This window comes from Hyla sarda, chromosome 13 (genome assembly GCF_029499605.1).
Source record: "Hyla sarda isolate aHylSar1 chromosome 13, aHylSar1.hap1, whole genome shotgun sequence".
NCBI classification, from domain to species: Eukaryota; Metazoa; Chordata; class Amphibia; order Anura; family Hylidae; genus Hyla; species Hyla sarda.
Window position 1 is genome coordinate 34768456 of NC_079201.1, and position 23454 is coordinate 34791909.

Sequence of the window (23454 nt, forward strand, 5' to 3'; positions counted from 1 at the left end):
TCTGCATGTAGTTTCTTAGCTTTCTGCAGAGCATGAAAAACATATAAATTACATGAATAGTAAACTGGTTTGCTAGTTCAATATGGAGTGGTATGTCTGTGGGCAGTTTATTTATTTGACAGTATGGGAGATATTTCTGAATGCTTGACACCAGAAAACTAGCATTAGCATTAAATGTACCTGTCATTAGCAAAAACATTTTATAGAATGTAGAAAATAACATTATATGTATATTGGTAATATACATTGGTTGAAAAATATGTATATGTTTGTCCCAGCAGCTATTGCTTGTGTGTCTTTGTGAGGAGACCCAATATAGGAAGTGAGGGTGGACAAGCCAGGGCTCTGTACACTGAGGACAAGCAGGGCTCTGTGCACTGAGGACAAGCAGGGCTATGTACACTGAGGAAATTCAGGGCTATGTACACTGAGGAAATTCAGGGCTCTGTACACTGAGGACAAGCAGGGCTCTGTACACTGAGGACAAGCAGGGCTCTGTACACTGAGGACAAGCAGGGCTCTGTACACTGAGGACAAGCAGGGCTCTGTGCACTGAGGACAAGCAGGGCTCTGTGCACTGAGGACAAGCAGAGCTCTGTGCACTGAGGACAAGCAGGGCTTTTTACACGGAGGACAAGCAGGGCTCTGTACACTGAGGACAAGCAGGGCTCTGTGCACTGAGGACAAGCAGGGCTCTGTTTACTGAGGACAAGCAGGGCTCTGTGCACTGAGGACAAGCAGGGCTCTGTGCACTGAGGACAAGCAGGGCTCTGTGCACTGAGGACAAGCAGGGCTCTGTGCACTGAGGACAAGCAGGGCTCTGTGCACTGAGGACAAGCAGGGCTCTGTGCACTGAGGACAAGCAGGGCTCTGTGCACTGAGGACAAGCAGGGCTCTGCACTGAGGACAAGCAGGGCTCTGTGCACTGAGGACAAGCAGGGCTCTGTGCACTGAGGACAGTCAGGGCTCTGTACACTGAGGACAATCGGGGCTCTGTACACTGAGGACAATGGGGGCTCTGTACACTGAGGACAAGCGGGGCTCTGTACACTGAGGACAAGCGGGGCTCTGTACACTGAGGACAAGCGGGGCTCTGTACACTGAGGACAAGCGGGGCTCTGTACACTGAGGACAAGCGGGCTCTGTACACTGAGGACAAGCGGGGCTCTGTACACTGAGGACAAGGAGGACTTTATGATATGCTCCCTGCTCACACAGCAGGATGACTGACAAGCCAGGAGCCTGCACAGAGCCTGCTTGTCTTGCCCTCACTTCCTGTATTTGGTCTTCTCACAAACACACACAGACAATAGCTGCAGGGACAGCATTTTTTTAACCCAAAAATTAAATTTTTTAAAAACTAATGTATATTACATATATACATATAATGGTATTATCTACGTAATATAAAAAGTTTTTGCTAACGACAGTTACACTTAAAAATGTCCATTTTGTGCCCAGGCTTTCTTTCTGGTGTCAAGCATTAATAACTTTCTCTTTATGTATTTAACACAAGCATAGTTTGCAGCACTAAATAGGAGATACAATCAGAAATCTATTTACTTAATTTGAATTTTATGTGTTGGACCAACATAGTCCATTATTTGGAGATGGGGGGAAATATCACAAGGATTTCAAAATTATTAACAAGTAAAAATCTAAAATGTATTTGCCCTCTTTACTGTGAAACACCTAACAAAGATCTGGTGCAACCAATTGCCTTTACAAGTTACATTTGCGAGTCACATAATAAGTACCGTATATACACGAGTATAAGCCGGGTTTTTCAGCACGATTTTTCGTGATGAAAACGCCCCCCTCGGCTTATACTCGAGTGAACTCTCCACCTGTCAATCCCTTCATCAGTGGTCTTCAACCTGCGGACCTCCAGATGTTGCAAAACTACAACTCCCAGCAAGCCCGGACAGCCATCGGCTGGCCGGGCATGCTGGGTGTTGTAGTTTTGAAACCTCCGGCGGTCCGCAGGTTGAAGATCACTGCGGCCTTCGTCATCATCCAGCCCCCCCCCTTTTTGTTTTGTACCCCTCCCCTTGGCGGGAAGTTAGGGTGAGCTGGTCCGGGCCATCTATGCAGCAGGGACCGTCCGGTGGGGAGGATTAGTCGTTGTGGACTGTCCATTTTCACTGGGGGGGGGGGGGGCGGCCCCGGAGTAGTGACGTTGCCTTGACGTCGATGCACAGGGACTTTCATGCGCAACGTCCCTGTGCGTCGTCGTCAAGGCAACGTCACTACTCCGAAGCGCGGAGAAGAGGCCCCCCGGTGAAAATGGACCGCCCGCAACGACTAACCATCCCCACCGGACGGTCCCTGCTGCATAGATGGCCCGGACCAGTTCACCCTAACTTCCCACCGAGGGAAGGTGAGTACAAAACAAAAGGGGGGGGGGGGGCTGGATGATGACTACAACTCCCAGCATGCCTGGACAGACGATGAAGGGATTGACAGGGGGGGATGATGACGGGGGTTTGGATGATTACATGGGGGGGGGTGATGTATTTCCCACCCTAGGCTTATAGTCGAGTCAATAACTTTTCCTGGGTTTTTGGGGTAAAATTAGGGGCCTCGGCTTATATTCGGGTCGGCTTATACTCGAGTATATACGGTAAATAAGGTCCACTAGTTTGCAATTTATTCTCCATACAAATACACATGTTTTGTGAAGGCCCCTGAGTTAGTTAGTGAGTATTACTGATCACACTGCATGAAAACCAAGGAGCTGACCAAACAGGTCAGGAATGAAGTAGTTAAGAAGTACAAAGCAGGGTAACCTTATAAAAAAATAAAAAAATTTTAAAAAAAATACCGCAATCTGTGAGCATTTCACAGATCACTATAAAATCCATCATTAGAAAATGGAAAGAATACGACACAACCACAAACCTACCCAAACTGACAAGTCAGGCAAAGAGAAAATCGAAGAAGAGGATCGGAGATAGGGATTCCAGGGCCTGGTTGGCATTGAGAGGATGTAATATCCTTCCAAATGAGAGAATTTTACAAAAGAGGAGAGCTCAAAGACGGACCCTAGATGTTTCTGCATTGATCCCCTTATAAAGCTTGAAATCTGCATTGAAATTCTGCTTATGTTTAAAGTTCCACAGCTAAAATTCTGCATTCGGCAAAAAAAGTCATGTCTTATATTCTTGTGGAATTTAGCTGCAGAAGCCCATTGAACTGAATGCGGATTTTGTGTGAATTTTCTGCGGAATTTATGAGAAATTTAACTTAAAGGGGTATTCCATGCCAAAACTTTTTTTTATATATCAACTGGCTCCAGAAAGTTAAACAGATTTGTAAATTACTTCTATTAAAAAATCTTAATCCTTCCAATAGTTATTAGCTTCTGAAGTTGAGTTGTTCTGTCTAACTGCTCTCTGATGACTCACATCCCGTGAGCTGTGCAGTTCCTATGGGGATATTCTCCCATCATGCACAGCTCCCGGGATGTGACATCATCATTGAGCAGTTAGACAGAAAACTTCAGAAGCTAATAACTATTGGAAGGATTAAGATTTTTTTTATAGAAGTAATTTACAAATCTGTTTAACTTTCTGGAGCCAGTTGATATATATAAAAAAATGTTTTGCCTGGAATACCCCTTTAAGCAATGAATTAAAAGCACCTTTTTCCTGTGCTCAGAGAATTAATGCCAAAATTATATGGAAATTCTTTATGAATTAAGCAGAAATTCTGCATAGATTAATTTTGCAAGAATTTCCAATCTTTCCTTAGAATTTCGGATGTCTGAACATACCCTTAGATCCCTCTTAACATTTGTCCAGATATTATAGACCTCACTGATCAGTGCTTTCCTCAGAAATCGCAGAAACTATTAGAGAGCATGGGGGAGATTTATGAAAACCTGTCCAGAGGAAAAGTTTCTGAGTTGCCCATAGCAACCAATCAGATCGCTTCTTTAATTTTTCAGAGGCCTTTTCAAAAATGAAAAAAGCGATCTGATTGGTTGCTATGGGCAGGTTTTGATAAATCTCCCCAATGTCATATCTTTAGGTTTGTTTGGTATGTACCATGTTAAGACTGTATCCAGTCCTTTGTGTAGCTGTTATGAGTTGTCAGATGTGTTATGAATAAAAGTAGTGCATGAGTATATACGTCTCCTGTGTTCATAGGCTCGGGAGCACTGCCTGAAGATGCTGGAGGAAGCCATTAGTAAAAATGTACAGGTGACCAATACTGGAGATAGGTAAGAAGATTTTCTATTTTCCCTTCTGCCCTAAAGGGAGAACTTTTTAGCCTACTAAATCGTTTTATAGGGCATAAGCTTAAAACAAGCTTAAAACATTACTGTCATTAAAAAAAAACTTTTGAGATGTGCAGACATCTCAAAATATTTGATTGTTCAGGGTCTCAGATCATACCTTGTGCAGTCATTTGGTGGTTTTATTCTGTTTTAAAAACATTTTACTGGGGGTCCCATATTGTCTGAGAGGCATGGCCCAGGGCCCCCTCTGCCTTTTGATTGACACGCAGGGCACACCTGCTGTGGCTTTGTGTGGAATGCCCATTTATGCCTGGTGAATCTGTCATACTCACTATGCATGCTTACTTCCCTGCCTCTAGTGACAGGTCAGCACAGGCCCCTGGTGCTAATGCGTTGGCTTGCGCAGACCTGTCATGAGAGGTAGGAAGTGAATTCTCTAGCCATTGTGACCCATGTGCAGTGAGTCTGACAGTCTCTCAATGACAGTGCATGTGCGGAAACTCTACACAGAACCGCTGTTGGCAGCAGAGCTCTGCGTGTCAATTTAACCCCTTAAGGACATTTTCGTTTTTTCCTCCTAGCCTTCAAAAAATCATAACTATTTTATATTTTGATCCACAGACTAGTATGAGGGCTTGTTTTTTGCGCGACCAGTTTTCCGTTGTAATGCCATCACTCACTTTACCATAAAATGTATGGCGCAACCAAAAAATACTATTTGTGTGGGGAAATTAAAATGAAAACCGCAATTTAGCAAATTTTGGAAGGTTTCGTTTTCACGCCATACAATTCACGGTAAAAATGACATGTTCTTTATTCTTTGGGTCAATACAATTAAAATGATAACAATGATAACATACTTTTCTATTACTGTTGTGCTTAAAAAAAAATCGCAAACTTTTTTACCAAATTAGTACGTTTAAAATCCCCCTATTTTGAAGACCTATAACTTTTTCATTTTTCCGTATAAGCGGCGGTATGAGGGCTAATTTTATGCGCCGTGATCTGTACTTTTTATTGATACTATATTTGCTTATATAAAACTTTTAATACTAGGGGCGTGTCTAGCCATGTATCGGTGAAGACATCCTGTACCTGAGCTCCGTCCCTGACCGCCTTGTACCCAGGGATTTCAGCGTTGATATGGGGGCCAAAGCAGTAAGAAGATGCCTAAATCTGGAGGAACCCCTGCTGCCTTGGGGTTCCCATCACAAGCTACTTCTCCTCGCTACAAGAGGAGTTATTGGCTCCGGACTGCAGCACCCCTTGGCCCAGGGCCGGCTCTCTCCAGCAGACTGCCACCTACTGTGCCAGTCCCTGCATCTTGCGCGGCTGCCGCGGGACTTCCGACAACACTGCCACTACCGCCTGTACCTGCCCGGGGTGCGTCCTCCATGCCCCCGGAGGTGCTGGACCTTGCTTCACCCGAGTGCCGGGCCCCGGTCCTCATCAGCAGACAGGCCGCATCTCCTCCGGTGCTGGCTGCAGACTTCTTTGCCCCGCCCCCTGGCTGTTCTCCTTACTGGCCGCCATTACCACAGCCCCCTGCACCCATGCATGCAGAGAGCGGGCTGCCATGGTCTCCAGTGCCCCTGAACCCTGCTGCCCAGTCCTACAGTGTGACCCCCAGTCTTCTCCCTGCTGACCTGGGACACTGGGGGCACGGAGGAAGCCACTGAAGTGGCCGCAGTGGCACCAAGTCCCCCTCTCAGACAGCCTCCCTCCTGCTCAGGGGCCTCCCAAAAGGGTTCCCCCCTGCTCTTTCCCTCCATGGAGGATCCAGTGGCCCCCCCAGCTCCGGGCCCCGGCTCTCAGGGCCGCCCTGTGACGACCACACCGGACTTTGCCTGACCAGGACTCTATGCTGGACCCCTTCTGCCCTCCACACTCTCCTGCCCTGGAGAGAGCAATCTCCCTGGCCCCTTCCTGGGGGTCCTCCAGCCGGTCCTCTTGGCCTGTGACAGGCAGAAAGGGAGCCCCAGTTCCTGCTCCACCTCAGGCAACCACTACACCTGTGGAACTGTGCCCTCCGCCTGAATCATGAAAGGGCCCTCCTCAGACCAACCTGCAATCCACCCCTCTGACCTTGCATACTGCTACAGCTCACCATATTCTGAGAGATAATCCGGAGCTGCAGGCTCTTATCACTCTGCTCCCTTCTAAGCAGGACCTCTCCTCTCTAGTAACAGATCTTAAATTGGCATGGCGCTGCAACCTTCAAGTGGTAAAGACAGAGGTTGAGACCCTGCACACTTCTGTTCAAGAGCTGCAATCTTTTAGAGACTCTGTCCAGACAACAATCAGCTCCTTATGTTCTGATCTAGATGCCCAAGTCCATCAGCACCAACTTCTGTACTCCAAGTTTGATGACTTGGAAAACCGCAACTGCCGGAATAATCTCCGCATGCTCGGCCTTCCTGAATCTGTTTGCCCCCAGGACCTTCTGCCAGTCCTCACAGAACTTTTCAATTCCATCTTGAACCACCCGGCACGGACTCCTATTGAAATGCACAGAGCCTTGCGCCTGCAAAGTGCTGACCCCCTTAAACCACGAGATGTGATCTGTTACCTACACTACTATACTGCCAAAGAGACTGTCATGCAAAAAGCCCGACAGCTCCGGGATTTGGTCTTTGAGGGGACCCGACTTCAAATCTTTCCTGATCTTTCCCGTTACACCCTGAGACAACAGGCTGCTCTGAAACCGGAACATTCCCCATTGCTGGGGCTTCCCCTTTGCCCTCTCTGTCCGACTGGATGATAAATTGGTGACGCTTCGGCATCCTGCGGACTTGCCCATGTTTCTACAAACGCTGGGTTTGCCCACAATGGACTTGCCGCACTGGGAAAAACTTTTGCGAAACCCACATCTGCCGTTCCAATCTGACCCACAGCCGTGGATCGTCTCTTCCCTGAATCCGGCCACTCCACCCCCGCAGAGGTCCCGAAGACGCCCCAGAAGTTCTTCCCATTGCAGGCGGGGTTCTCAACGCTTCCAGTGATACCCTGTTCCCTACACTGCTATGTGCCTGGAGCTGATGGCGTTTGAGACGTGCCTGTCTACGCTCTACAATCCTGACATGTCACGTATGGACTTACTGTTGAGACTGCTGAATATTTACTTCTCTTTTGTGCCCCCTTACCCCCTCTCCTGTTGCTGTGTCATCCTACCCTCCTTATCCTTCCTGCTATTTACTGTTGTTTCACTGAGCGGTCATACGGATCTCTTCATCCTATATTTTCTTTCCTGTCTTCCTAGTGTGTTGGCTTATGTTTTTTTGTATTTCTTCTTCCTGCTCCTACGCCCCACATAGGTAGTTGGTAGCGTTTCTTGCTACCGCATTTGTGCCTTTGGCTGTTCTGTGTGTTTTCTTTTTGTGTGCGCCTTGCTTTTGTGCGCTGTTCGCCTTTCCCCATCCCCGCTTTGGTTTTTTGATTCCTTTCTCACCCCTTTCTTCTGTCCCTGTCACTCTCTTCCCCCTTCTCTCCCCTGGGGATTATCTGGGAACTTAGCATCCTCTCCCCTCTCCTAGTGGTGCTCTTTAGCTGTATGTAAACCTCTCTTTTCGAAATGGCATCACTTAAGGTTTCTTCCCTGAATGTACAGTGTTTCAACATCCCTGGGAAACGGGCATTATATAAATGAGTATTCTATAATTTTCATAGACAGAGATCTGATATTGTATGCCTGCAGGAGACCCAACTTCGCCAGGACCAACTGATGGGATTCCGTAATCTGTATTACCCAACGTGGTTCCATTGTAGTTCCCCCTCCCAGAAAGTTAAGGGGGTGGTTATATTCTTTCATAAGTCCCTAGCGGTGCAAATCATAGATTCCCGTGTTGACCAGGATGCTCGTTATGTGTTTGTGAAATGTTCCATTCAGGGTCGCGAAAACACTGTGGCCAGTATCTATGCTCCGATCCATGGGCAGCAGACTTTCTTGGTGAGGACGCTGGAGGACCTTAACACCTTCTCCCAGGGTACGTTAATTGTGTGTGGTGACCTTAATGCTACGCTTAACCCTTCCATGGATGCCTCTTCGGGCTCGAGTGCTTTCTCCTTTGTTGCATTGAACAGTATTAGGAGGTCCTTGCATTTACACCAACTGTGTGATGCCTGGCGCCTGCTACATCCTACTGAACGTGACTATACCTTTTTTTTTTTTTGCATGCGAGGGTAGTGTGTTATATCCTTATCGATTATATCCTTATTTCCCATCATCTCCTCCCCTCCCTCAGAGCCGGTACCATTGAGCCAATGATTAATTCGGATCATGCGCCGGTCTCTTGTGTGTTTCAGCTCCCTGTCCGCCGATGGAGGGAATTCACTTGGCGCCTCAATAAGTCGCTATTATTGGATCCCCTCTGTTTGGCTGACCTTAAACGGGCAGTGACTCCACCTTCACACTCACCCATGTCTCTGACCCCACGTCATTTGGGAGGCGCTCAAATGTGTTCGCCGTGGAGTTCTGATACAGCACGGTTCCAGGCACAAGCGGGAAGCCTTGTCGAAGTTGTCCAACCTATAGGCCTAGTTACACTCTCTGGAATTGCACCATAGACAGATGCTTGCTGAGGATGACCTGCTGGATCTCCTCAGAGTGCGTAAGGACCTCCAGGTCCTTATCAATGAGAAACATAACCGCTTCCGCCTCATGTGCTCAGCCTCTCACTACGAGTGGGGTAACGAGGCTGGTTGGATGCTGGCTCGGGCTTTAAGAGATAAAAGAGCTGCTCTTGTTGTCCCATCGATTAAAAATACTTCGGGTCATCTAGACCATCTCACCAGCAACATTCTCGATGCTTTCCACTCCTACTACTCGGGCCTCTATGACCTCTTCACAAAATGTTCTTTCTTACCTAAATCGTACTGCCCTGCCCTCGATGTCGCCTTCCACCCTTGCGGACCTAGAACGTCCGTTCATGCTGGAGGAATTGGAGCTAGCTATTTCCTTATCACCTTCCGGTAAATGCCCAGGCCCTGATGGCTATACCAGCCGATTCTATAAAACGCTCCAAGTGGACTTATCCCCTAGCCTCCTGAAAGCCTTAAATGCTGTATCTCCCACTTCCCCCCTTCCCTGAATCCTTCCTAACTGCATTTCTTATGGTGATCCCTAAAGATGGCAAAGATCCCAATCTCTGCCAAAGTTATCGACCTATTTCAATCTTGAATGTAGATGCCAAGCTTTATGCGAAGCTGATAGCGATGCGTCTAGCCCCCCTCTTGGAGTCCCTGATCCACCTAGACCAAGTGGGCTTTGTCCCTGGTAGGGAGGCCAATGATAATACCCTTAAAACATTCTCACTTATTCATCATGCTCAGGTGACTAAGTTTCCTTGTATGGTCTTATTCCTTGACGCTGAAAAGGCCTTTGACTGTGTGAGTTGGGACTTCATGAGGGGTGTGCTGGAGCATCTAGGTCTGGGTTCTGTAGCTCTCCACCGCATTCTTGCCCTGTATTGTCATCCTACTGCTAGGATACGCATTAATGGCTCTCTCTCCGCCCCTCTATCCTTAATGGCACCAGACAGGGTTGCCCCCTGTCCCCCCTGCTCTATGTCCTGGTAATGGAACATTTGCTACAGGCAATTCGCCTTAATGAGGACATTCGAGGCATAGAGGTACGAGATTTCCACTTTAAGTGCTCTGCTTTTGCAGATGACCTCCTCCTCTATATCTCCTCCCCCTAGACCTCACTTCCCACGCTCCTCTTGGCTATAACGGAGTTTAGTGCGGTAAGCAACTATAAGATCAATCTATCTAAAAGTGTTGCAATGAATGTTTCCTTGGACTCTGCCCGCGCTCCTCTCGGCTATAGCGGAGTTTAGTGTGGTAAGCAACTATAAGATCAATCTATCTAAAAGTGTTACAATGAATGTTTCCTTGGACTCTGCCCCGGCCCTCTGGCTCTGTGGGCGCTTCCCTTTTTGCTGGCATCCTTCTTCTTTCCGTTACTTGGGGGTCCTTATACCCAGAGACCTTACCCGTATAGTGGATTTAAATCTCACCCCGTTGCTGGCCCGATTTAAAGGGGATCTTGCTAAGTGGGATCATAAAGATTTTTCGTGGATAGGACGTATCAATATACTGAAGATGAACTTGCTTCCCTGACTGCTCTATCTGTTTCAGACATTGCCAGTGATGCTCTCTTGGGCCTTCTTCCGACCCTTAACCGCACTTTTCACAAAGTTCGTATGGCTGAGCTGCCGACACCGGATCTCTAAAGATACCCTGGCTCAGCCTAAAGCAGATGGGGGGTCTAGCATTCCCTGACCCATACACCTATTACCTTGCTTCTATAGCGGCCCGTATACTTGATGGCTTCCACTCTGTTAAATTATGGGTCCGGTTTGAATCTGAGCTCTCCCACTTTCCTCTCACCTCCTTACTCTGGATCCGCCCATCAAACTGGACAGTAGGCTCTAAACAACTACTCCCCTTTGTCTCCCAGGTCCTCCTGTACTCCTGCCTCCATAATCTTTCCAGAGTAGGTCTCCTCCGCCCCATGTGGCCCCTGACCCCCCTGAAGAGGAACCCGGACTTTACTCTGGGTTCTTCTCTGGGAGGTTTTCTTGCCACCCCTCCAGTGTCTCCCCTCCCCATTACCAGGGTCCTCCACTCCTCCTACTTGAAACCCCTCTTGGACATTGTTGGCTCCACTACTCCCTCTGCCCTATGTATGTTTCAGTACCTTCAACTTCGCCATTTCTATGATAAGTGGCGAGTTCTGGGTGAATTACATAGCGAAACCCTCCCCTTTGAGCGGCGAAACCCTCCCCTTTGAACGGCTCTGTTAGAGTTCTGATAGACTGACTCATATGATTTCCTTGCTCTATGTGTTGCTTCGTAATCGGGACTCCCAGACATTACTACCTTATCAATGGGCTTGGGTTGGGGAACTCGACTACACCACCAGCAAGGAGGAATGGGCGACCTCATTTATGCTCTGTCACAAGGCCTCCAGGACAGTAGCTCTGCAGGAAACAAATTATAAAGTGCTTTCTAGGTGGTACAGGGTTCCGGCCCTGCTCCATTGTTTCTACCTGTCGGTCCCGGATGTATGCTGGAGGTGTAACAGAGGCTCAGGATTCTGACTCATGTGTGGTTGACCTGTCCCTTGCTAGCTGACTTTTGGTCCTCGGTTAGGGCACTCATAACAGATATCACTGGAGCCCAGCTGGCGAGCACCCCACAGGCACTACACCTCTCTATGTTGCCTGGCTCCCCTGAATCCTTTCGGAAAGGCCTCACTGGCATGCTTCTTGCAGCAGCTAGAAGAGTCATACCTAGACGTTGGAAATCTCAGATCCCTCCTACCATTACTGACTGGCTCCGCGAAGTTCTATATCTCCAGGGATTAGAAGAATGTTTAGCCGACCTCCATGGCTACTCGGAGGAATATACTAGGCGCTGGCACCTCTAGATGTTCTTTGCTGCCTCCCCCCATTTCTTGTGGTTTGGCCTTTCCTCCTCATCACCTCCCTCACTGTGATCTTCTTCCTACTTCTTGGCTTTTCGTCTTCTAGACCTCATACTCACTTCCTGTTACTCCCCCCTTTTCCCCTAATACTTTCTCCATATGTTTCAGCTATCCTTGGTCTCTCCCACCCTGTCCCCTCACCTGGTTCCTCATATCCTTTTTGGCCTGTTTCTCTTAGTTTGCTGGTTTCTTTTTTTTTTTTCTGAGCTCGACAAGATAAGTTGTACATTTTCATCTTTATTTTATTGCGAGCCCCTTTTTGCACTGATTATGCTTGTTGTTCTGTATAATAAAATACTTTTTGAATAAGAAAAAAAATATTTTAATAAATTTTTTATCATTTTTTTGGGGTAATAAAATGTTATGAAAAAGCATCAATTTGGGCCTTTTTTTTTTCCTTTACGTTCACGCCGTTCACCCTACGGTATCATTAACATTATATTTTAATAGTTCAGACATTTACGCACACGGCGATGGCAAATATGTATATCAAATTTTTTTTTTACACTTTTTGGGGGTGAAATAGGGAAAATGGGACAATTTACAATTTACATTTTTATTGGGGGGAGGAGGTTTTTCACCTTTTTTTACTTTTATTTTTACACTTTAATAGTCCCCATTCGATTGCTAATACTGTTCAGCGCTATGAATGTTATCGGGCATCTTCTGCTCGATCGCAGACCAGAGCAGAAGACCCGTGGAAGGCAGCGGAGGCAGGTGAGGGGACCTCCGTCTGCCGTTCTGGATGATTGGAGCGCCGTGGCAGTGCTGCGGGCGATCCGATCATCCATTTTAGTGACCGCAATGCTGCAGATGCCGTGATCTGTATTGATCACAGCATCTGAGGTGGTAATGGCGGACATCCGCGCGATCCCGGATGTCAGCCATTACCGGCGGGTCCCTGGCTGCTATCAGCAGCCGGGACCTGCCGCGAATGACCCGAGTATCGCTCTGATGCTTGCAGTTATGTATAGGATGTAAATGTACGTTCTGGTGCGTTAAATACCACCTCACCAGGATGTACATTTACGTCCTGCGTCGTTACGGGGTTAAAGGCTGAGCAGACATGACGTTACAGAAAAGAGAATTTACAACCCAGGGCCACGGAACATTGGTGACAGCTCTGACCTACCAGGCCAGCGGGAGAAGATGGTGTACAGAGAAAACAATCCTCCAGGGCAGGCTGAGCATGCCACAAAATGGCGGTGCGGTGGCGGCAGAGGGAGGAGACAGGACTGGGAGGAGCACTGTGAGACAGACACTGAGTCGGACTTATATGGAGGCTGCCATGGTGGTGCGGGATTTGCGCCTGACTGCCCGCCAGCAGCAGCCTTGTGACCGCCCGCACGTTTTGGGTTTGATCCTATGAGATTCCAATCCCAATGCAGGCCTCTGCTATGTAGTAAAGCTAAATGACAAGCAATATGGCTGTCAACATGTATGTTATCCAGCTTTCCCATGCTTACTACTGGGGTGACACTGTAACAAACCTCCTCCTCATGTAATCTCCTTACTACTGGGCTGGCACACTGTAACAAACCTCCTCCTCATGACATCTTTTTACTACTGAGCTGGCACACTGTAACAAACCCCCTTCCTCATCTCCTTACTACTGGGGTACATGCACTGTATGAGGTAGATGATGCTGTCACACTTGCTCCTTCTTCTCCTCTATGCTATGGTGGGAGCTGTGCACTGAATCCTTCTCTCACTCGAGCTGCAAAGGGGGGGGTGGTTTCCTCTCAGCCAATCACAGCAGCTCACTCACTGCCTGCTCTCCGACTGCTGTTGCCACAATCGGAAAGACCGTAGTAACAGGTGGGGTTTATGAGGACCTCTAGTGGCCACTTTTATAGGAGCAGTTTTCTAAGGGAAACTGTGGAAAATAAAAAAATAGTATTAGAGATATACTTATTTTCTATGGCTCTATTGTTTTAAAAAATATAGTTTTGGTCATAGTGGCCATAGATGGATGTACACTTTGTATTGTCTGTTATACCACATTGATAAACAGCAATATATGATTTTTATGGTTTGGTAAGCTAAATATTTCTGACAGACTCCCTTAAAATGTGGGAGGAAAATATGGAACATGGCTGTATTGTGTTGTTATATAACATGCACTGCTTATTGGCTTGACCTGTATATATCCTTTTTTACTATCAACCCAGAGTGGATGTCTCCTCTTCTGCTGTAGACCTAGAATATGAGATTTTCCGAAGCAGCAAAATGTCAAACCTTTATAAAGCAGCAATATTAAAAAAGGTATTCAAGACATTAAAAGTAAAAGGTTTGGGTTTTCTTGTTGTTTTTTTGAGCCAAAGTAGATCCTACAAGTGAGAAGTACATAAGTCCTAATAAAAAAAACTGAAAGAAAAACTGCTACAACTACTACATGCATTGTGTGAAACTCTCGTAAGAGTAAGGGTGCATTCACACTGCGCAATCTCCGCTTGCAGAATTCAGCAAGCGGAGATTCTATCTGGCCGCCACCGAAAACACTTTAGTGGTAGGACTGAGTGGCCCTGCGCCATCACCATTGACAGCTATGCAATACTCGCAGACTTCCGCGCAAAGAATGAACATGTTCATTCTTTGCACGCAAAGAATGAACATGTTCATTCTTTGCACGGAACAAAAATCAGAATTGTCCGCCGCTGAAATTCCTTAGTGTGAACGGGTTTCGCGGAAGACCCATTCACACTGATGGTAGTGTTCACAGCATGTAATTCCGCTCAATTCTACGGGAATCACGCAATGTGAACGTACCCTAAGGGGGGTGGGTATTAGTTGTTAGAACTGTGCTTGACAATACATTTAGAGTTGACAGGTTTTGAGTGTCTCTTTTTACACACATTTTACTGATTCCTTCACCAGTTACAGTGAATCCTATTTAAAAGACTGCCTTTTTGAGAAGACCACCTCCTAATCCTGCCCAGATTTTGTGTGACATATTTCAAGGCCGCAAATACACAAATACTGCCATTTTGTTTAGACCACTTCCATTAAAGACCACATTTTAATGCAATTTTGGGTGATCTTCTCAAAGAGTAGACTCTCTGGGGGAGATTTATCAAAACCTGTGCAAAGGAAACATTGCCCAATTGCCCATAACAACCAATCAGATCGCTTCTTTAATTTTGCAGAGGCCATGTTAAAAATGAAAGAAGCAATCTGATTGGTTGCTATTGGCAACTGGTCAACTTTTCCTCTGCACAGGTTTTGATAAATCTCCTCTGTCTAATCACTAAATTTTTAATTGTAGACAAGAAATAAAACTTGAATAAGCATAGACTAATTTAACAAAAAATAAGTTTTAGATGATCTATAAAATAAATAAAAGGGTCTGCATTTTTTGTGCCTCTTGTCCATAAGTTGTGTCTGGTATTGCATCTTAGGTTTATTCACTTACCTGTCAGATCCCACAAAAATAAAAAAAAGTTAGTGTCCCAGATGGGGACACCTAGTGGTGGTATTTTCTGGAGCTGTTTTCTTTATTAAATAATATAAATGTTTTAAACAACCATGTTACAAAGGGTCTTTAATTTTCATCAGTAATAACATATAAAAAAGGTTTTGGATCTGACAGTGCCCATTTAACTGGAACAGTCTATGGGCAGGAATGGGGCTGTTTCTGGAGAAAATTCATACTAATCCTTTAAGGTGTCCCGGTCATTATAATAGCGAGAGAAAACATGTGGTTAAGAGCTCTCCTCCCCAGTTTGCTGCAATTCTTCTCACTGCACGAAACAAGCTCAATTATAGGACTGTGCAGCGAGACAGATATCATAGAGAGCTGTTGAGAGAAGCACCTAACTGAGTGGTTTCCCCAGCTATATCTAGAATCAAAAAGGGATGACCGTAAATTCAGGAGTTAGTCCGGCGCAGAGAGGAACCATCAGGGAGCCAGATAAAATCAATGGATTTATTAAATGCAACGTGTTTCGCTGCGCATGCGCCGCTTCATCAGGCATGAAGGCATGCCTGATGAAGCTGCGCATGCGCAGCGAAACGCGTTGCATTTAATAAATCCATTGATTTTATCTGGCTCCCTGATGGTTCCTCTCTGCGCCGGACTAACTCCTGAATTTACGGTCATCCCTTTTTGATTCTACTTCTACCCAGGAGGGCTGCAGTGGACCTGTACTTATATTCATTCTACAATTTACCTTTTTGTGTGTGGGCGCACAACCAACTCCGGTAAGCGGCTTGGGAATTACCATCCCCTTCCCCCACTAACAAGACCTGCTGATCCCGCACATGAGGCGCCTTCCTTCCTCTCTCTAGATTCCAGCTATATCTAGGGATCGGTGGGGGTCAGACCCCAGTTGATCATACCTTAAATGTCCTTTGTACTCCACTGTCAGTAGTACACTGAAAAAGGGATTGGGATCTTGAGGAACCCGGGGAAACAATATACCATGGTTCCCACGAACTGCATGCACCATCTTTAGAAGTAAAAAGCTGCCAGGACCAGGTTGCTGCACCTGGTAGCCTTCTTTTCTGTGCAGCCCTAAGCTGCACTGGCATTCAAAGGTGCCCACTGACTATGCCAGCAGGCCCTCCTGTGCAGCAGCAGCCTGGGCTTTGATGATTATAGAAACATAGAATGTGTCGGCAGATAAGAACCATTTGTCCCATCTAGTCTGCCCCTCTCAGTAGTGTCATCTATGACAGAGTGCTGGGAAGACATGATTGTCACGTTTGGACATACACATTGCAGGGGTTGAACAGACTTTGTGGGAGTGAGGACGGTAATGTAAGAAATTCAGCAGGTGCGGGGTTAAAATAAAAAACATTCCTGTGCAGGGCTCTAGTACACATTTATTTTTCTGCAGTCTTTCAGCACTGCCATTTTGGAAAACATTGATAATACTTTATGGTAACTTTACCAGTTCTGACGTTCTTTAGTTAGAATTGAAAAGATATATAGGTCTCATAAATTGTGTGGGGCTTTATCTTCAGGTCTCCGAGATAAATAAAGCTTCAAAGGAGGAAGAGCCATATGTGGAGCTTGAGTCTAGTAAATCTACACAGAAAAACAAGACTAAATGGGATGCACCCGAAGATGGATTTGTCTCTGCCTCTCAGTTGCACACAGTATGTAGGAGCATTCAGACTGAAATGGAAATAACAGACCTTTTAGTGCAGGACACATTGCATTGATGATAATACTACATTTCTTATTTTGTCTTCAGTTTAAACGTAAGCGAGTGGGACCGTCATCACTCTTCCAAACTGCATCAAGTGTACTTCAAACTACCACAGCAGCCTTGGAGGCAGAACACAAACAGCCCACCAATCCTGGCTCCTCCACGCTAAGTGAACCTCCGAGTTCTAGTACTCCTTCTGTAAAAACAGAAAGCCCCAGTAAAATGGTTAGTAGCCCAAATAAGAAGCCCAGACAGAGCAAGAAGAAGCAGGAGCTGGCCTCCGCCGCTGCTAAAGACTCTCAGAACATTTCTAAGTTTTTCGCATTGCAGAGTAAGTCTAATTCTTCATCTAGTACCCAGAGCTCCGCAAAAAGCGACAGTCCATGCCATGAAAATACGTCTAAAAGTGACAACTGTGAAATCCAAGAAGCCTTCTCCTCAGACCCTCTATATGGGCTTCAGGTTAACAGTAATAAACATGATGGAAGTAAGACGGATTCTAGTAGGAAAGGTGACCTTGTCAAACCATTAGAAAAAAGTCTTGTCAAGTTTCTTGACAACTCAACAGAAGAGCCATCAGACACAACATACCTCACTGACTCTTGGACACACAGTTCTGACACTGGAGACGTGGAAACCCAAGATAGGCAACCATCTGAAACATGTGCCATGGGTGCCTTAAAATTACCACCACTACAAAGCGGGGAGTGTTTTGTAGAGTCTAAGGAGGCGTCACAGGTGAAACCTCACATATTCTCAGACTTAAGGTAAGCCTTATAGTTGTTCTACAAACAGATATCCTAACTAAGGTATTTAAAGAATGTTAATGGACAACCTGTTTCCATCACAGCGTATCCAGATCTCCAGCATCTGAGAAGAACACATCGCAGCAGGTTAGCAGTTTATGATGTTTCCTTGGGGATTTGGAGAATTGTAAATGCTTGACTGGATAAGCTAACACATTAGCAAGTACCGTATATACTCGAGTATAAGCCGAGTTTTTCAGCACGATTTTTCGTGCTGAAAACACCCCCCTCGGCTTATACTCGAGTGAACTCCCCCACCCGCAGTGGTCTTCAACCTGCGGACTTCCAGAGGTTTCAAAACTACAACTCCCAGCAAGCCAGGGCAGCCATCGGCTGTCCGGGCTTGCTGGGAGTTGTAGTTTTGAAACCTCCGGAGGTCCGCAGGTTGAAGACCACTGCGGCCTTCAACATCATCCAGCCCCCTCTCACCCCCTTTAGTTCTGTACAGTACTCGCCTCCGCTCGGCGCTGGTCCGGTCCTGCAGGGCTGTCCGGTAAGGAGGTGGTCCGGTGAGGAGGTGGTCCGGGCTGCTATCTTCACCGGGGAGGCCTCTTCTAAGCGCTTCGGGCCCGGCCTCAGAATAGTCACGTTGCCTTGACAACGACGCAGATACGTCGTTGTCTAGGCAACGGCTCTATTCCGGGCCGGAAGCGCGGAGAAGAGGCGCCCCCGGTGAAGATAGCAGCCCGGACCACCTCCTCACCGGACCACCTCCTTACCGGACAGCCCTGCAGGACCGGACCAGCGCCGAGCGGAGGTGAGTACTCAGAACTAAAGGGGGTGAGAGGGGGCTGGATGATGTTGAAGGCCGCAGTGGTCTTCAACCTGCGGACCTCCGGAGGTTTCAAAACTACAACTCCCAGCAAGCCCGGACAGCCGATGGCTGCCCGGGCTTGCTGGGAGTTGTAGTTTTGAAACCTCTGGAGGTCCGCATGTTGAAGGCCGCAGTGGTCTTCAACCTGCGGACCTCCGGAGGTTTCAAAACTACAACTCCCAGCAAGCCCGGACAGCCGATGGCTGCCCGGGCTTGCTGGGAGTTGTAGTTTTGAAACCTCTGGAGGTCCGCAGGTTGAAGACCACTGAGGGCGAATGATGAGAAGAGGATGATGAAGGGGGGGGGGGGGGTGTGGGGATGATGAAGGGGGGTGGGGATGATGAAGGGGGGGGGGTGTGGGATGATTACAAGGGGATGATGAAGGGGGGATGTGTGGGATGATAAGGGGATGTGTGGGATGATGACAAGGGGATGATGAAGGGGGGATGTGTGGGATGATGACAAGGGGATGATGAAGGGGGGATGTGTGGGATAAGGGGATGTGTGGGATGATGACAAGGGGATGATGAAGGGGGGATGTGTGGGATAAGGGGATGTGTGGGATGATGACAAGGGGATGATGAAGGGGGGATGTGTGGGATGATGACAAGGGGATGATGAAGGGGGGATGTGTGGGATGATAAGGGGATGTGTGGGATGATGACAAGGGGATGATGAAGGGGGGATGTGTGGGATGATGACAAGGGGATGATGAGGATGTTAATGACGGGTCTGGATGATGACAGGGGGGATGAGGTATTTCCCACCCTAGGCTTATACTCGAGTCAATAACTTTTCCTGGGATTTTGGGTTGAAATTAGGGGTCTCGGCTTATACTCGGGTCGGCTTATACTCGAGTATATACGGTAGACATATTTATAATAATCATAATAATGCTATATTGCATTAACCCTTTCCTATCCAAAGAGGTGTGCAATACATTATAACTTTAAATGATTACCTTACCAAGAATATAACGGGCTCTGATTTTGGTTTAGTGCTCAAAATCATAGCTTTTAAATCACCAAGCTCTAGATGCAAAATACAGGGAGCAGCGCTCCTTAGAAATGATAGTTTTATCTACGGAATCTGTGTAGAGGAGGGGAGAGCAGGCAGTCATCGTCATGTCGGTGACCCTTGGGGTACTCATGTTATCACCATTCTTTACCCGAGAAGATATGGGTTTTCCTTTTCAACTATAAGAATGAGATGAGCAGCAGTGCCTGAACAATTTGTTCACTTTGGAGCTCAAATGTTTACAAGCATCGGATTCATGGTCTCCTTACTGCTGCAAATCTTAAACTTTTAGGAGGGTTGTGCACCATATGTGGCAAACGGTGTTTATGATGACTTTGTATTTTATAATTTAGATTTTATTTATGTAAGTCAAAAGTGTGAAATACTAGATGCAAAAGGGATACTTTAAAACGATTCAAGTTTTAAATACCTTCGGTACTCCATTTTTGAGCAGGAATGTGTGGAACCAGCACGCAAGAGACAAAAAAGAGAAGATACTTCCATCTTGTTAAATCCCGAAAAAGGGAATATTGGGCAAGGGAAAAAGAAGGTAACCTTTGACCCAAACTTAAGCCAACAAGACAAAGAAGGTACAGCCAAAATCCTGCAGCCACCTGGAAATAAAGTGGTGACCCTAAAAGAGACAGCTGACATTGTGGTGAAATATTTGACCCCTTTCTTCCGAGATGGAAAGTTTGCATCCAAAGTAAGTGTGGTGTTTAATTTTATTCTACTAAAACTGAATCTGGATTTTCAGTTAGTTTGAAATTTCCTTCCAAAAGGCGGTGTTCATTTATATAAGGAGCAAAAGTTAAAGGGGTCCTCTTTTTTTTTTAATCAGCTGGTGCCAGAAAGTTAAACAGATTTGTAAATTACTTCTATAAAAAAAAATCTTAATACTTCCAGTACTTATTAGCTGCTGAATACTACAGAGGAAATTATTTTCTTTTTGGAATACAGTGCTCTCTGCTGACATCTCTGTCCATTATAAGAACTGTCCAGAGTAATAGAAAATCCCCATAGCAAACATATGCTGCTCTGGACAGTTCCTAAAATGGACAGAGGTGTCAGCAGAGAGCACTGTGTTCCAAAAAGAAAAGAATTTCCTCTGTAGTATTCAGCTGCAATAACTAATGGAAGGATTAAGATTTTTTTAATAGAAGGAAGGCACCAGTTGATTTAAAAAAAATAAAAAAATTTCCACTGGAGTACCCCTTTAACCCCTTAACCCCTTAAGGACTCAGGGTTTTTCCGTTTTTGCACTTTCGTTTTTTCCTCCTTACCTTTTAAAAATCATAACGGCGAAACGGAAAAAAAAATCATTGTGCGACAAAATCGAAAAAAAAAACCCCAATTTTGTAACTTTTGGGGGCTTCCGTTTCTACGCAGTGCACATTTCGGTACAAATTACACCTTATCATTATTCTGTAGGTCCATAAGGTTAAAATGATACCCTACTTATATAGGTTTGATTTTGTCACACTTCTGGAAAAAATCATAACTACATGCAGGAAAATTTATACGTTTAAAAATGTCATCTTCTGACCCCTATAACTTTTTTATTTTTCCATGTACAGGGCAGTATGAGGACTAATTTTTTCCGCCGTGATCTGAAGTTTTTATCGGTATGATTTTTGTTTTGATCGGACTTTTTGATCACTTTTTATTCATTTTTTTAATGGTATAAAAAGTGACCAAAATAAGCTTTTTTGGACTTTGGAATTTTTTTGCGCGTACGCCATTGACCGTGCGGTTTAAATAATGATATATTTTTATAGTTCGGACATTTACGCACGCGGCGATACCACATATGTTTATTTATTTATTTTTTTACACTGTTTTATTTTTTTATGGGAAAAGGGGGGTGATCCAAACTTTTATTAGGGAAGGGGTTAAATGACCTTTATTAACACTTTTTTTTTACATTTTTTTGGCAGTGTTATAGGTCCCATAGGGACCTATAACACTGCACACACTGATCTCCTATGCTGATCACTGGCGTGTATTAACACACCTGTGATCAGCATTATCGGCGCTTGACTGCTCCTGCCTGGATCTCAGGCACGGAGCAGTCATTCGTCGATCGGACACCGAGGAGGCAGGTAAGGGCCCTCCCGGTCAGCTGTTCGGGACGCCGCGATTTCACCGCGGCGGTCCCGAACAGCCCGACTGAGCAGCCGGGTCACTTTCAGTTTCACTTTTGAAGCGGCGGTCAGCTTTGACCGCCGCTTCTAAAGGGTTAATACCGCACATCGCGGGAGGCGGCGCAGGACGTAAATATACGTCCTGCGTCGTTAAGGGGTTAAGGACCAGGCCATTTTACACCTTAGGACCAGAGCGTTTTTTGAACATCTGACCACTGTCACTTTAAACATTAATAACTCTGGAATGCTTTTACCTATCACTCTGATTCCGAGATAGTTTTTTCGTGACATATTCTAATTTATGTTATTGGTAAAATGTTGTCGATACTTGCATCGTTTCTTAGTGAAAAATTCCCAAATTTGATGAAAAAATTGAAAATTTTGCATTTTTCTAACTTTGAAGCTCTCTGCTTGTAAGGAAAATGGATATTCCAAGTAATTTTTTTTTTATTCACATATACAATATGTCCACTTTATGTTTGCATCATAAAATGTACGTGTTTTTACTTTTGGAAGACACCAGAGGGCTTCAAAGTTCAGCAGCAATTTTCCAATTTTTCACAAAATTTCCAAAATCACAATTTTTCAGGGACCAGTTCAGGTTTGAAGTGGATTTGAAGGGTCTTCATATTAGAAATACCCCACAAATGACCCCATTATAAAAACTGCTGCCCCCAAAGTATTCAAAATGACATTCAGTCAGCATTTTAACCCTTTAGGTGTTTCACAAGAATAGCAGCAAAGTGAAGGAGAAAATTCACAATCTTCATTTTTTACACTCGCATGTTCTTGTAGACCCAATTTTTGAATTTTTACAAGGGGTAAAAGGAAAAAATGTATACTTATATTTGTAGCCCAATGTGTCTCGAGTAAGCACATACCTCATATGTCTATGTTAATTGTTTGGCGGGCGCAGTAGAGGGCTCAGAAGCGAAGGAGCGACAAGAGGATTTGGAAGAGTACGTTTTTCTGAAATGGTTTTTGGGGGGCATGTTGCATTTAGGAAGCCCCTATGGTGCCAGAACAGGAAAAAAAAAAACCTTGAGGAACGTAACAAGGAATAAAGTGAGCCTTAATACCCGACAGGTGTTTCACGACTTTTGCATATGTAAAAATATTTAAAAAAAAATTTCACTAAAATGTGTGTTTCCCCCCAAATTTCACATTTATGCAAGGGTTAATAGCAGAAAATACCCCCCAAAATTTGTAACCCCATCTCTTCTGAGTATGGAGGTACCCCATAAGTTGACCTGAAGTGCACTATGGGCGAACTACAATGCTCAGAAGAGAAGGAGTCATATTTGGCTTATTGAGAGCAAATTTTGCTCGGGGGGCATGTCGCATTTAGGAAGCCCCTATGGTGCCAGGACAGCAAAATAACCCCCACATGGCATACCATTTTGGAAACTAGACCCCTTGAGGAACGTAACAAGGGGTACAGTGAGCATTTACCCCCCACTGGTGTCTGTCAGATCTTTGGAACAGTGGGCTGTACAAAATTTTTAATTTGCGCAGCCCACTGTTCCAAAGATCTGTCAGACACCAGTGGGGTGTAAATTCTCACTGCACCCCTCATTACATTCCGTGAGGGGTGTAGTTTCCGAAATGGGGTCACATGTGGGGTTTTTTTTTTTTGCGTTTGTCAAAACCGCTGTAACAATCAGCCACCCCTGTGCAAATTACCTCAAATGTACATGGTGCACCCTCCCTTCTGGGCCTTGTTGTGCGCCCCCAGAGCACTTTGCGCCCACATATGGGGTATCTCCGTAGTCGGGAGAAATTGCATTACAA

General features: G+C 45.7%; 1 protein-coding gene across 5 annotated transcripts in view; it reads left to right on the top strand.

Annotated features, from left to right (window-relative positions):
* Positions 1 to 23454, top strand: part of RECQL5 (RecQ like helicase 5) — a 164617-nt gene that overhangs the window by 135163 nt on the left and 6000 nt on the right. For 4 of the 5 annotated variants that reach the window (XM_056550097.1, XM_056550099.1, XM_056550100.1 and 1 more), the window contains exons 13-18: positions 4152 to 4225; positions 13901 to 13994; positions 16695 to 16829; positions 16928 to 17649; positions 17733 to 17775; positions 19974 to 20225. In XM_056550097.1, the coding sequence (XP_056406072.1) occupies positions 4152 to 4225; positions 13901 to 13994; positions 16695 to 16829; positions 16928 to 17649; positions 17733 to 17775; positions 19974 to 20225 (1320 nt within the window). The remainder of the gene's footprint in view (positions 1 to 4151; positions 4226 to 13900; positions 13995 to 16694; positions 16830 to 16927; positions 17650 to 17732; positions 17776 to 19973; positions 20226 to 23454) is intronic. The other variant, XM_056550102.1, reaches the window with a different exon arrangement.